This window comes from Scomber japonicus, chromosome 10 (assembly GCF_027409825.1).
Source record: "Scomber japonicus isolate fScoJap1 chromosome 10, fScoJap1.pri, whole genome shotgun sequence".
Taxonomy (NCBI): domain Eukaryota; kingdom Metazoa; phylum Chordata; class Actinopteri; order Scombriformes; family Scombridae; genus Scomber; species Scomber japonicus.
In genome coordinates, this window is record NC_070587.1 from 20,432,568 (window position 1) to 20,448,353 (window position 15,786).

General features: G+C 39.0%; 1 protein-coding gene across 3 annotated transcripts in view; it reads right to left on the bottom strand.

Annotated features, from left to right (window-relative positions):
• plecb (plectin b) overlaps positions 1-15,348 on the bottom strand; it is a 135,202-nt gene extending 119,854 nt beyond the window's left edge. For all 3 annotated transcript variants that reach the window (XM_053327821.1, XM_053327823.1, XM_053327820.1), the window contains exons 1-3: positions 14,915-15,348; positions 14,205-14,270; positions 159-355 (exon numbers count right to left, since the gene is read on the bottom strand). In XM_053327821.1, coding sequence (XP_053183796.1) covers positions 159-348 — 190 coding nt within the window. In that variant the 5' untranslated portion in view covers positions 349-355; positions 14,205-14,270; positions 14,915-15,348. The remainder of the gene's footprint in view (positions 1-158; positions 356-14,204; positions 14,271-14,914) is intronic.
• Between the last annotated feature and the right edge of the window lie 438 nt (positions 15,349-15,786).

Consider the following 15,786-nt stretch of genomic DNA (forward strand, 5'->3'; position numbering starts at 1 on the left):
ATATGATTTCCAGTTGGCATTAAGGTGCTTTTTCTTCAAAAACTGAGAAGTGTATATCACCACTATGACATCACACTTGAATATCTCAGTGTAACTTCCATCCTTCCAAGTAGCTGTCAGAAGTACAGCGTAACCCCTTAACAACAATGGGCTCATACCTGCGATGCGAATTACAGCCCTCTCTGCTGGATCCAGGACCTCCCCCGATGCTGACTTGGAACGTTTGACCCTTTGGAGTTTGGAAAGGTTCCAGGGCAGAGTGTCTCCCGGATAAGAGACGGTGCCACTCTCTTCATAGCTTTCCTCCATTGGGTTTCGATCTCTGTGTCTGTCTTTACGTGTCGCCATTGCCTTCCTACAGGAGAGGTGAAAAAGAACTGAGTTTGAGATGGTTTGAATGAATGAGAAAATCACAGACACATACAGTAGCAAGAACACACATCATGTAAGATTGTCAAGACTACAGTCATAGTCTTGGAAATGATACAAGGTTAACACACCCAGGAAAGATCAGTAGGTGTCCAAGGCATCCAAAACTAGGTAACAACTTTAAAACTCCAGCCAAGTTTTACCCTGTTGGTTAAACTACTAGAGCAACCACTGCACCCTTTAATCTAATTGGCAAAGAGCAAGGTGTTAAACCTATACATCCAATTAATTGTTAACCCACTAGGATTAACTGTTGTGTCAGGTGACCTCACTCTACTAATGTTTAACTGTCACTAAAGCGAGTGACGAGATAAAACTCAAAGGCTTGATGTCAGAGTGTTATAAAATGCAAAACGCAGGGCTGAACACACCATGTGCTTTGTGAAATATCATCAGTGGCATGTGGAGGTGCTGCAGGGTGACCATGATAACCGTACTGTACAGAACTTCACCTGCTCATGCAAAATAGAAGACTGGCACTGCGGCTTCATGGTTTACTTTTCTCTTCTTCTGCAGACTCTGGTCAGCAGAGGAGACGTGGGTAAAAATAAGCCGTAGCAGCTGCAGCCATATTTAGGTACTCCATCTTCCAAGAGATGATGCCATGAACAGCTAATTTCACCACATTAATCTTAAAAAATTTCTTAATATATAAAACACTTCTGGCATTTTTCATTTGAGCCAAGCCACCGCGGTGCAATACACTCAACATATCTAGACTCACATTCAGGCAATAAAACTTGATAGTAATATGACAAAAAATGTTAATTTTGGAAGTATGCATCACTGTCCATACAATGGATATGTCTTGTTTGAGTATTTGCTCAGTCTCTGAACCTTTAGGTTAAATATTGACCAGTAACATGCAGCATGAGGTACAAATAGTGACAGAGCAGAATAGAAATCAGCTGTGTCAGTGTGAAATATCCCATCCTCCCTACACATGACTTCCTACCTGTCCTATTCCCTATGGGAATCAGTAGAATAGTCTTGTTTTTAATTCATATATTTTTTAATAGTTAAAATCCACTGGCACTTAAGCTATTAGATGATAATAGCTTAATTAATTAATAGCTTAATAAGTGTGGAGATCAGGCCGTAGGATATTGTGAACCTTGGCAATGGTTACTGGCATTGTGAAAGTAAAAGCTACACTAATGAACCTGAGCTCAGATAACATAAAATAGTTATATCAGTCATCAGCACTCATAAACACTGTCTGTATCCAATAAAAACTGAAATGCTCACTGAGTCGTCTGGCACAACACCTCCTGTCACTTTCTCTCACATCATGATACAAATCACTAAACTTTCTGTCAGCATGAATAATTCGATACCTCTGGAAGCAAGGTATAACTCAACATCAACAACAGTGATAAAATGCATGTGTAACGTGCTAAGAAAAACATCATGTCTTGATTTGTGTGGCTGATGTTACCACAATGACACATCCACTGTAACAGATAACACTGTGTTCAAGGACCAGCAGCCCAATGCTGTTACTGTACTGCAGGTAATAGCTTACTGTACTGTAAGTAAGCGCTGCCTTGCTGTTGTAAGAGTTGACCTGGATTCAGAGTTCAATCTTTTGTGAACACATCATAATGTATATTATTACAGTCCAGCATTGGAATCATAATGTCATCACAAAACAGGCTACAGTAACCAGGTTCTCAGACACAAATAGGAAACAAATCATATTATCAGAGCGTCTTTGAGTCATTTGTTATCATGTCAACATGGCAAACATTGTGTCAAATACTGTAAGGCGGCGTAAGATAGTCCTTGTTGGAAAAGTTCCTCAACATTTCTGGAGTAGACCAATATATCGGTCAGCGGCTATTATTGGCAGATATAAGTCTATCACATATATCATATATCAGAATCGGTATATAAGTTGTCTGATATGTGCCAATATGTTTTACTTTTTTTTAGTTACATAAGCAGCATTTTATGTATATTTGATTTTACTTTGCAAAAAACATGTGTTCATACATATATTTTGTATATACAAGATTATCGGCCAATATATCAATATCAGAGGTTTTTTACTCCCTAATATTGGCATCGTCCTCAAAAAAATTGTGTCAGACGGTTCCGGTATGGAGTTTCTTTAGTGTGTATATGTAATGGCAAACTTACATATGATAACTCTTGTGTTATCATCATAGGTATTTGTGAGATAGCTTATGTTTTTAGCATAGAACAAGTTTCTAAGTGATATTTACATTGTATCCTAAAACTTCCATCAGCTTGCCTGAGATACTGCATTGTACATGTAGACAACACACTCACAACACACAACAATGAATGATGAGCGAAAGTGAATCTTCTCATTGTCTCACCAATTTTGTAATGTAAAAGTCTGAGATCTCATTACTAGTAACAGGCCCACAACTAGCCTAGGAGAATATTTTAATCTTAAAATTAAAATCTCTAACTGTCTCTATAGTGGGAAATACATGCAGTAATAACAGTGAAAGCTGTTCTCTAGCTGGGATCCTTTAGTGAGGGCTGTCATGGAATTAAACTGACTCATTTTGCTGGGGACCTTCAGGACTTCAAGAACCTGCATTTCTAAACTACTGGATTTGATGCACCTGCAACATATCCTACTAATTCCAAGCACATACTATACAACATCATTAACAGGATGACTCAGTAAGACAAGTTAACACTTTACTGTCATTATAACCATCCAGTCTTTCTTTAACTATTTGCCCAAATCCAAGACACAGTACCGGTGAGAGCATTACCTTACCTTACTGCTGTGCTGGATCAGTGCGTAAAAGCCTGTCATACAGCCATGAAGAACCTTCAGTATGTCTCCTGCACGTTATCGCCGACCAAAACAAATGAAGTCGCCAAAAGCCTGTGTGTGTGTGTGTGTGTGTGTGTGCGTGTGTGTGTGACAGCGCATTGCATGTGTGCCGCTAACGTTGGAATAGCCACTCCTTTTACGGGAAGCAGGACTGGAGGCTGGAGAGGAGAGACGACCCGCCGTGCAGATTCCGCAGTCATCTGTGATGTTTCTGTAACCGCGCTCGTTCCTTCTAATCCATCAACATCCTTCCTTTGCCCGGCGACAACTCTGAATACCAAATGACTCCCGCATTCGTTAACTGACAGCCCAAAGATGGGGTATACTGTCTGTCATCTTCATTATTGCAGTGGGATAAGATGAACCAGGCGTCCTTACAGAGACGCTCAGGACACACACGCAGACCTGCTGTACCGATCGACAGCAATTAACGCCGTTTCTCCACCAGCAGGGTCTGGTGCTGCGGTGAAAAACTGCATGACTCACTGTTCGATTAGTTTGCCTGCTTGTCCCGGGCTGAGCATCATTGTGTCTGCAGGGTGTTGTGTATGGCTGAGCTTTTTTTCTCACAATGGGGATAACAACAAGGCCAACTGTATGGGCTCTACTGAGTCAGCATATATTCATGCACTAAAGTGTTCACCAAGACAAATCCATGATTAAATAGTTAAGGTAAAACCATAAAGTAAAATAAAACAAAGTAGTAGATTTAAAACAGAAAAAATCTAAGGTATAAAAATTAAATATTGGTTACAGTGATCTTAATGCTCTGAATCAAGTATGCCCTGCTTGTCATGTTAGGGGCAGCATCACTGATTAAATATTATAACTACCATATTCAGGTTGATTGCATACACAACCTTACATAATGTTTTACATGTAAGCAAATGACTGTTTAACCAGTTATTATAATAACAACCCTAAGACATATAATACACAGTGCAGTATGAAGTCCATTAGTGCAGTGTAATGGACAACACACTGAGAAGTCTAGACAATCATGTTACATCTTTGCAAATAGAGAGTTCTTATCAGCCAAACACTTAGTCAAACCCTATGATGGATATTATTATTACCTTACTGCAGTATTCCAACTCCAGACAGACTTGCAGTTAGATGTGGGCAGCATGAAAATGTATATACTGTACCAAGAGATAATAAATATGTGTCAACTCTCAGGGAATGTTCCATATTCTGCCTATACTATACCTCTATGGGCTCAATTTGGCACTGCTGAACCAACATGTGTCAAGATTTCTTTCATTTACACTCTATGTCCTTTTAATGATTTTAAAGCTAATTTATTATTTTATGCTGCAATCTTATATTTAATGCTCTATTCTAGCAATTTATTTATGTCTTTCTGTTTTTCTGTACTTTGTTTTTATTATGGTGGGTGGGTGGGTGGGGGGGGGGGGTTAATTGTATGTTTTAATGTGTCTGTTTTATGTAATGCACATTGAGTTGCCATTGTGTATGAAATGCGCTATATAAATAAAACTGCCTTGCCTTGCCTTGCCTTCTGACTCCAGAAAGGAATTTCTTTAGGTATATATAAATTGGGGGACTGCGATTAAACAAATTGAAACATTTTTGATTAACAAAGGGACAGAAGCAATAAATAGCCTGGCTGAATTTAAAACCAACACAGCCCTGCTTGTTAAAGGATCCACCCCCAGGACATGTTGTCATTGTGCCCACTCACCTCTGCTTGTCAGAGAGAACTCAATTATCTTGTCAGTGACAAATGTCTCACTATTCCCTTCACAGCCCGATATGGACAGCTTACTGCAGTATATGAACCAGACACTTAGTGAACTGTAGAGGGCATGAATGCTGTGGCCTTGAATTGTATGGTAAGTGTAGATGACCTTTATGAACTTTATTTATGTTTTCTCTTTTTTTTTTTGTAAGTTATGGCCATTAATTATCTCATTTGTTTATGTATTAACCACTTAACATACGCTGTTCCGTCCACGGGACGGTACGGATGTTAGGAGGTAGCCACACGTTATTCCGAATGTTTTAAACACCAACCCTTAAACATATATATTCATGCCGTACATCGTTGGAAAGCTTAGATTGTTCTGATTCATTCAAGACCACTCACGACTTATATGGTTGCTCACAGCCGTAATAGTATTAGCGATTAGCTCGGCTAGCCCCTGAGCTAAGTAAGAAAAGCTATAATGCTACATACCTTCAAAGTCTTCCCTTTATCCACAACGATCATCTTATGACTCAGCACTTTCTGTACAGCTCGCCAAGTATCCATTCTTGTGAAATATGAAATCCGTTTCCATAAAACCGAAATACTTTCCTCAATATGTCAACATGTATTTAGTCCAACACGTAACGTAATAACACAAATAACAAACCATATACGGTCCGTTTACGTCATTTCCTGACATGCACGTCCATCTCAGAGTACACACGACTAGATGTTTACGACCGTCTATGTTTACGACCGTGAGCCTCTCCTGCTTCTGACGACACCACACACAAGCCAATCGGTGTTTAGGTTTAGGCAGTACATGTCTCCAAAGCCAATGAGGACATGTGACCGACAACAATGACGACATGGCTTTGATTGACTGCTGTTCTAGCCTATGGAAATATTCAGTGAAATTAAGTTGATAACCTTTTAGCCAATAGTCAGAGGTTTCCAAAGGTGTATGACACTAAGCTATTAAGTTTGGCTGTCCATAAACAAACTCCAAGCGTAACCGGCGTGCGCCCTGTGCGTAAAAGAGTTGAACCATATATCATTACGCACACGGCATTTTGGTACACGGTTGGTTCTTCTTCGACTTAACATATGTATACAAAATACACAGATAGATAGATAGATAGATATGGCCAAACAAAAAAACATATATATATTATTAATAATAATAATAATAATAATATGGAGTCAGCTTTCATTAGAGACCAAGATTTTGATTGTAGGCAAAGGGGATGTGAAGTTATAGGTGTTTGATTGTGGTTATACAGCTTTGGTAACCATGGTAACCAAGTGTCCATTTGGAGTCTCCAAAAAGGACCTAAGGAAAACGCATGGACATACCTGTTGAAAAATAATTCTGAAAAATTCATCTTTTGGTCTTTTGACTCCAAATTTGGACTGCATGAAGCCAAGACCTGTGGCTGTGGCCTCATTGTGTCTATATCCTGCTGAGAGGTCCCTGAATGTCTGTACACATGTCATGTGTAAAGGCAAACCTATGGGCGAGTAAACAACCCCATCATTGTAACCTCTGCCACTCTTTGTCAGTAAGTCACAGAATCACACAGACACTTTTACAAGTATCCTGAGAGTGTTTCCTTTCCAATGATACCAGACACATCTCTGAGTCTAACACTATGTGGGATCTGTGCTGCTCACAACTTGGGCATGTCGTTTAGGCTAACAGCATAAAAAACAGGGGCGTATGTTAAGTTTAAGTTCAAAACCCTTTTGAAAGGTTAATGTTGCATGGCGCCAAAATCCTGTTAAAAGAGCCTAAAGTGTGACAGTGACATAAAAACAAAGGAAAGGTGTATCAGTATTGTTTGTTTGTATGAAAAATGTCTACTCATCATCACATAACTTAAAGCTTTAGTACCTGGCTGATAAGGGCACAAGGTTGGTTTATTTTGTGTTATGTTGTGTTTAATTATGAGTTGCTTTGCTTTGTTTTCAACTTATTTAACTGCAGTATGCTGAAGCTCATATGGCCGCCATGTTAGCGTGTTGCTAAACCACTCGATCCTAATGTAGCTGCTCTTAAGTTTGTTTATCTGCCTGTTAGTATTGTTATTGAATTGATTTATGTGTTTCAGTAATACGACCATGATTAAAAGTGTGTTATTGTTTTCTTTAAGTATGTTTTGTTTTGACTGTTTGGATGATATGTGAAGTACAGTAATGGTAAATAATGTTGAACATCATTCATTGCATTCTGTTTGAAATTGTTAAAGGTTAAAGTGTGTGATGATTTTAATGTAAAGCTTTAAACTAACTTTTTTTTTTTTAAATTGCAAAAAAAAAATATTTAAGGTTAAATATCATTTTTCTATTTTGATGAATATGTATTTTTGTATTGTTGTATTTTGTATGGTTTTCAATGTAAAAGGATGGTAATGATTGTCCTATGTTTTTGCTTAATAGCTCTTACGATGTGGTCACATGCTCATGGTGTGTCCACGTTGTATTCACATGCAAGACAAATGTTGTTCAGGAACAAGGATCTAGATACCTTCAAATTGCATTAATTTGAGTTATATAACAAAAACATGACACCAATTAAGACATGCACAGAACTAGCTAATGACATAATGAAGACAAAAGGAGAGACTATTCTATAAAAATATAGAAGTGATACAGATCCTGAAAAAATCAGATTATTATGATAATGAAAAGATTCAGGCAGACAAAATGCTCAAGCACACTGGAGTGCTGAAAAGAAGGCATCCATTCTTTTTCAAAAGATGACCCTGACTTGCTTACGGCTCACTAAAACACTCTGCTATAATCCTCATGAGTAAAAGCACCCGAGACAAAAAAAAAAAGGCTAACCTTGCCTAACAAGCTACAATTGTTCTCTTTCATAGCATTCGTTTCGTGTCTCACTATGGGAACGCCTCCTGCATGACCTCATCAGAAGCACAAATAACCTCTTCTTGCTTCTCACAGAAGCCTGTTGACAACTGTGCTAGGGTGCTAAGCTAAACTGTCTACTGACTCGGGTGCACAACTCGGTCACTTTGTTCCCAATTGTACGGTTGCACAAAGTAGCAATACTTTACCCATAGGAAAATAGCAATATTTTCCGAATCGAAGTAGCAATACTTTTGCAAATAGCTAGCGTTGGCAATACAGACTGGTAGCAATATTAGCGTTAGCGACACCTTACAACAGGTAGCAATACCTCCGGGGAAGTAGCAATACTTTCTCCTCATACGCTAGCAGAAGGAAATAGCAATATTTACCCCAATGCTCACCTGAAAATTGTGAAGGATTTTCCAAAGCAAGCAAAAAATTGAAAAAGGGACAGGGCTGGTAGTGTCGAAAAAGTCAACAAATAGGCAAGGGACATTCATATTTGTTAATTGTAAAAATTGACCAAAATATATATTTAAAAAAGAATCAACGTGGCACAATACATAATTGTATTTTGAATGTATTAAACTAACTTCGTCTGCAATTTTCTGCCAGCATTCCTTCAAGCGCGCAGTGATCCAGATTGGAAAACTCTGGGTTCAATTACCGAGTTGATAACCAGCTTCGTAGTACCGCTTATCAGGATTGCGAATGTCTGGGTAAATCAACCCAGGTAACGGAGAGATATCCTGGGTATGATTATTAGGCATGGGCCGGTATGAGATTCTGACGGTATGATAACCTTAGGTAAAAATATCACGGTTTCACAGTATTATGACTACAGCTATAAAATGAGATTTTTGAAACATCTGTATTTAAAAAATAATAATAATAATTCCATTGAACAGTCTTTTATTTTTAAACATATATAGAACATGATGGAACATTAGTAAATATGTATTTAAAATAAATAATAATAAAAAATAACAGAATTCTTTCTAAATAAAAAATAAGTGCAGTCCTTAATGCAGTCCTTTAACTGAGGCTAAACCTGCAACTCACGTCACAACATAAATTCATTATTTTTTGTGAAAAAAAACTAAGCAAAATGCAAATAAATACAATCACTTAACCTGTGGCTCAAGATCAGACAGGAGCTTAAAACTGAATTTCAACAGTTTCACTATCATATTGGATGTATTGCCTCCGAGCCGCGGCCGTTTGTCTTTTTATGGTAGCCGAAGTATAAATACAGCCGACTTGGTCCTTTTAGACGGGGGGAAAAGTTCGGGGGGCTCACCTCCTCAGCCATCATACAGCCTGCAGAGCTACCTGCTTGTAACAGCAACCGGAGGTGCGCGGGAGGAGGACTACTTTATGCTGCAGCTGCACACGACCTGAGCGACCTCCACTCTCTCTTTGACCAGACGTTACATTAATAAAAACCCTGCTCGTACCGCAGGAACGGTATGATTGAACGTTTTAGAGGTTTTGAAACCGTGACTTTTTCATACCGTGGTATACCTTGAAACCGGTAACCGGCCCATGACTAATCTTAATCCAGTTTCGTAGTACAGGCCTCAGGTCTCTTCCTGGAACAACAGGTGAGTCAAGTTTTTCATTGTGTTTGTTTCTTAATTAAACTATATCAGATAATTAATCCTAAAACCAGTGGTGAATGTTTACAACTCTCATTTTGTGAGTTAACAGTAACCCTGTACATTCCACATTGAGGTTTTTGCAGACATGAGAGCTAACACAGTAGAAAAGGGCAGATGATGATAAAAGTTTGATAGCTACTTGCAGTGGAGTAGAGGGATGAAGAAGGTTGCACAGCTGTGTGGAGGATCGTAAGAATGTACTGGAATTTTTAATGGTGTGATGCCTCACCAAGCCGATTCTGAAGACTTGAAGATTATCCTTGAGACACTTGATGAACAGGTCAATTAAAATGTAATTGTATTAATCTTCTGTCTCTCTCTCTCCATCATCTGCTGCTATCTCTTTATCATCTGATCACCTGAGCACCTTACGCTTGTATGCACTTTGCAGGTAACGCACCCACGGTACTTAATTTAGCTCATTTTACAAACTTCCCCCTGGCTCATTTTAGCAAGTTCCAGGACAATCAGCCAACTTTTGTGTATATCCCCATATTTCAGACACCTGTGCATTTTAAGCATTTTACCCATTTTTGAGCCTTGTACCCACTTTTCGGGCAACACCCGTTTAATTTAACTAATTTTTCAAACAGCTCACAACCTGTATTACTGTAGGGCAAGGTGCTCCACAGCAAAATAGCTATACTTTTATTTTCATCATTATATTGTTTGACCATTTGACAAGTGTGATATTTGTTTCAGTTAAAGTGTTGTATGTCTTTGAATCATGTTTAATACTATTTTCATATTATTGAGAATTAATTCTAAATAACACAGCATATTTATTTTTTTACCCTTAATATCTATTGACACACTGGGCATTTTTGACCTTTTTGAATATTTTAACACAGCATTATTTACATTAGCCTCATTATGGATTCACTCATCCATTAACATTTCTCGTCTGTTTGGGGGAAATCCTGGCAAGCATTTACCTCTCTTCATTCTGCATTCTGTCCAGTCTGAAGTCTTTATTTGGCCCATAAGTCTTGTGTCTTGCCAAAGTAATAACAGAACCAAATGGCTCTATTGGATATTTCCTTCTACAATTGTTCATGTCTTTGCATCAGCCCTGTATTTACTCTTCTCTCCCTGTGTGCACAGAAATCAGCCACTATTTGATTCAAAGGCTAACACCAAGGAACTAAACTCAAAATAGAAGTGGTCAGGTGTCTCCCTGTGTCCAAAGAGCTGAATCATCCCAGTTTAGTACTGAACTAGGCATGTAGAGACAGGTGCCAACTTAAGTCAGACCATACTAGGTTGAGTCCTTGCAGAAAGAACTGACCTGACCCCCATCCCATTTGAACAGCACCCCCTCAACATCTAAGACCTATTTTTATTGTTCACTGTGGAAGACTTCTAAGGTTAATGCATCATATGGGTGCAGACTGAGTAGGCTAGATAGATGCTGTCATACTGACATTTCCAATGGAATACATACCCCAAAACACACACTCACCTGCGACTGCCAGAAATGATTACAAGACCAACATTGCCCTCTGCTGGAGGTATTCAAAAATGTCCTAATTCTATTAAAAGTGGGATTGAGTTCAAGGCAGGTCATGCATTATTTGACTGATTCCTCATGAGAACAGTCTAATTAAACCAATCGGAAGAAACTGTTTTATCCACAAAGCCTCAGACATAACTTTTGCCACATCAATGAAGATCATCCTATTCCTCAAGCATTCAACATTCTCCAGGCATCTACTTCCTTACCCAACGGAAATACCACCTTAGCCACCATGAGCCTTTTTCTGTTTAAAGCATCATAAGACTCTTATTTTTTATGTGTTTGTGTGATGGAAGGCGCATATTTTCAGACAGCAATCACGGCAATAAAGCCATAAAGTAATGATGGAAATCTGGAAAGCTATGGCAAACGTTATGTTCAGTCTATATGATTTACATAAACAATTAATGGAAAGACTGAACGCTTCTCCGCAATGAGTCACTTTTGGAGCAGACTGCATCATGGGAGAGTTTGCACATGCAATAAGAGGGCAGCCGAGCACTTTGAGATATGTTTGCTGTAAAGTATGACTGTGTATCAACAATATTAAAGTGGATATATAATGTAATTATTACTAACCACCAAACACACTCACACACGCACACAGGCATGCAGGATGCAGCTCTGGCCAGATGCACACACACACACAAACATGCATAATCCGCACACACATGGCCATACACCCACAAGTCCACACACACACACACACACAACGAGTTGAGTGCGAAACCACATATACACACAGGAGCACTGACTCGCCATAAACCACATTCATACACACACGCACACTCCTGCAGCGCATACCTCCCCACTATTGGTCCAGACCCAGACACCGCATGCCAGTGCACCTCACTCCCTGAGCCACAGGCCGCAGGAGTAGAAGAAGAAACAGATGGGTACCAGCTGTTTGGACAAGGGCCCTGGGTACACAGCTACTGTATTGCACCACACACACACACACACACGCATGAACACAAACTCATTCAAGTTGTTTAACTGAGCCCCTGCCTATACTGCTTCGAGGATTTATTCACACAGCAGTTGCAGAGGTAATGTACCGTTTTGGGCTTTCTTTAAACAATTGAAAATGTGAGGTCACTCAGTAGGAAACTGTCACTCCATTTGCACTACCTGTTTAGTCATTTTTTCAACAGTTTTTCAGCTATATCCAATGTGGTGTTACACGATGTAAAATGACAACTGACGCTACAATGGTAGAGCACCTTTAAACATGATATACAGTGCAGTCTGTCAGTGTTTGGACAATGACATTAAGGTCTATACCCTTGAAACCAAACTACAAATTAATTTTAGGAAGATGTGTATCACCCGCTAAGTAAAATGTATAAAGTGAGAATAAAGACAAAAAGAACAAATGAGTTGCTTTTTGAAATATATGCAGGGTTTTGCTACTTTGAGACTAGCACGTTAAAATGAAAGAATAACTCTGAGATTAAAGTGCTGACTCTGAAGGTGTCCAAATCCATATTAAACACTACAAAAGCCAGTTTTTTTTAGAACACAATGTGGAATGGTTCAAATGAGTATGTGTTTCATGCATGTGGAAAAAAGAAAGCGAATATCCCCCAAAAAGAAGCAAAAATCAAGTAAGAATGACTGTCAGAGCATCACCAGGGAAGATGCTTGTTGGTTGGTGATTCAAACCAGTTTGAAACCAAATATTAAAGGCAATGACTTAATGTATTAATTTAACTGTCAATCACATTTGTTCCATTAAAAATTGGGGTTTATGTTTATCAAAAGGCTGAATTCCCTAGAGTGATTCATGTGGTTTAAATTCCCGTAAAATAAGGCTGACAGTTGGCATTTTAAACTCTTAGTCATTGTTTCATTTCATAACCCCCCCCCCCCCCCAAAAAAAAAAAACAAAACAGAGAACTGGATGGAAATGTATAAATGTCCGTATTACTGATGTGATACAACAGGTGTATATGCTGGATTAAAATGACATTGAAGCTACTCACTAGTTATACAAGAGTAATGTGAAATAAATGTATCTTTACAGGTTTATTTTCTCAACAAATGTGACCACGGTTCCCTAAATAAATGTCCAATTTAACCGTCCACAACGAGGGCAACAGATGCTGTTGATCACTCACAATTCTCCGTTTCTTTCTCTTTTTTTCCTCTTTGTATTTCCTCTCTGAACCCAGCAATTTCTGACCTAACCTCAGCTATCAACTTTCTTCCTATGAGTCAACTGAGGTGGTGACTCCTTCAGCTCATTACAACATGACTTACTCCAACCAAAGCTCTCCTTCTAATGCCTGAGATGCATGTTTCCTCTGTCTGAATGCCATTAGTTACAGCCAGTGGTTGTTCCCTCTTATTACATTGCCTTTAAACACAATCTGTCTCATTAAATAAAAATACAGCATTGTGTGAAGTACAGGAAAGTTAAGCTTTAATTCATCAGTATTTGAGGCCGCTGTGACAGTCCTGCCACTACAAACGTGACATTAAACATCACAGAACGCCATCTGCACAGCTTACCGGCATCCTGGGGCAACACTCAATACTGTACCAGCTATTGAACACTATACACAGGGGGAAAAAAATGACAAAATGGAAATGGTATTGTGCGTATGGTTGACCACGGTCGTCCTGTGATTTCCAGCTCCATTGCTGATGTGGTCTGGCCAGTGTGGGTTTAGAGGGCAGATTGGAGCAACAGTAGGCTGCTCGGGATGTTTTTCCCTCTGGAAGCCAACAGGATGTCTTTAATGAACCACAGTGTGTTTGAACTGTCGCATCTCACCATACAGCAGTCGAACCCTCATTGCTGGCGCGCACAACATGAAATAAAGGGGAGGACTCAGTGAAATAAGAAACATGCTAAAAACTGAAGATGTATCATATCCAGTAAAATGCCACAAATCAAACACTGACCATAAATGGAGGGAAATGTTTTTTTGGGTAGTGTATTGTAGAGGTTTCAAGTGACAGGGGCAGCCCTGTTCTTGTTGCGCTCTAGCAAGAGTGTTATAGTTCCCTGCCACAAACGTCTTCATGTCATTTTTGATGTAACCTCAGAATCAGATTGCACCCATTGTTACAGCGAAGGCTGCAGTTGCTTATTTCTGAGGGTTTTAGGGAAACTGTGTTGTTTACAACAGGTTCAACTGTACTAGCACAGACCGTGCTTGCGTCCCCATTGTTGGTGACTGAGTTTACCTGTCATGTCCACAAGATGGTGTTGCTGGCGTGTCATATAACCGGTCGAGCTGCAGCGCCAGTTAACTGTGGCGACAACAAAGAGAAAACAAGCTCACATCATTATCACAATATCTTCAAACTGTGGTAAAGGTTCAATAACTGTAAGTGTTGATATGCTGCATATTGTTTCAATTATTCTCAAAATGTTGTTCCACACCGTGCCATAAGAAAATGCTCAAAATACTCCATGTTTGATCTTGTGGGCTCTTGTGAAACTGGAAATGAATGGTGATTAACTATAATGATGATCATCATGGCGAAAGGTTTTGTGCCACAGGTTATTTAACTGTGTGAGCCAGTCTCCATAGAGTAGGCCCCAAAAAGGAAAGCCCCTTTAAACTATTACCCTTTTAAAGAATATTGCATGTGGATGTACTGTGAAGAGTTGCATTATGATTGATGAAACATGATAAAGGTGAATTATTTGATCAAAAATATGAGACAGCAAAAATGTAAAACTTGTTTGTCTTTCCACATTGCATGGCAGTTGGAAACAAACTGCTTAAGTTCTTGCTTAGTTTTATTTGTGTCTGCGTGTGAGCGTCTATGTGTGTGAGTGTGTGGTGTTGTAGTGGGAGGCTTTGTAGTGTTTAGTGAGAAAGAAGGATATGGCTATGATTAAAGTAGGTACTAAAGCAAAGGTGGTAATTGGGATCATAAACACTCACTTTTCCATTTACCCCTCTAATGAAGTGTTTGTGTTTATTTCTGAGCAGCCCATTCAGCAGGAAAACAACATCCACAGAGCCAGTCTTAGTGTTAACCCCCCTCCATCCAGATCTGCAAATATTATGGGGGCGCCATTACGAAGAACATCATGAGATACACAATATAGAGTGTATAATACAAACAGGCTTATTTATGCACACAGATACATACTCATGAGTTTTTGAGGCATTATACTGTACTAATATTATTGTTCTGAAGTTGCTGCTAGTAGTAATTGCAACAGCACAGAATATGCTTTCCATATTTATATTTTCTAATTTCGGGCAGAATTTTCAGAGACTCTGGGTTATGACTCCACGTACCCCAATCTCACTTCCCAGTGAAATGAAAAATTATTTATTGAGAAACGTTTCCTGGGGCGACGGAGTCATAACCCTCACACACAAATACTGTAGCTTGTCTCAAATTTGCATGCCTCTGACTATAAGTTGCATAAGCTTCTTGGACCCTAGTATACCTGCCTGCAGCTCTAGTTGGTGTATTTACATTTTCTGGCCTAAATGTCTAATTTAAATAGTATCAAGTATTTACAAAAAAAATACATAAATAAATACTGGAATCTGCCAGTAAAATACTCAACCCTAGCCTTATCAGACTACAACCAGGTAGAACAGCAAATGCATATTTTGTAAAGGTTGATTCACTAGTGCAGTACAAAAAGATGTCAGTAAGAGCAAAATAGTGAGGATAATTACTTTTTGCTAGGTTGTCACTTTTAAATATAGGTTTTACTGACTGGCACCTCTGACACTGGTAAACAACATAATAGCTATCTAAACCTAATTTAAAGAGAGAGTATATCTGCAAACTG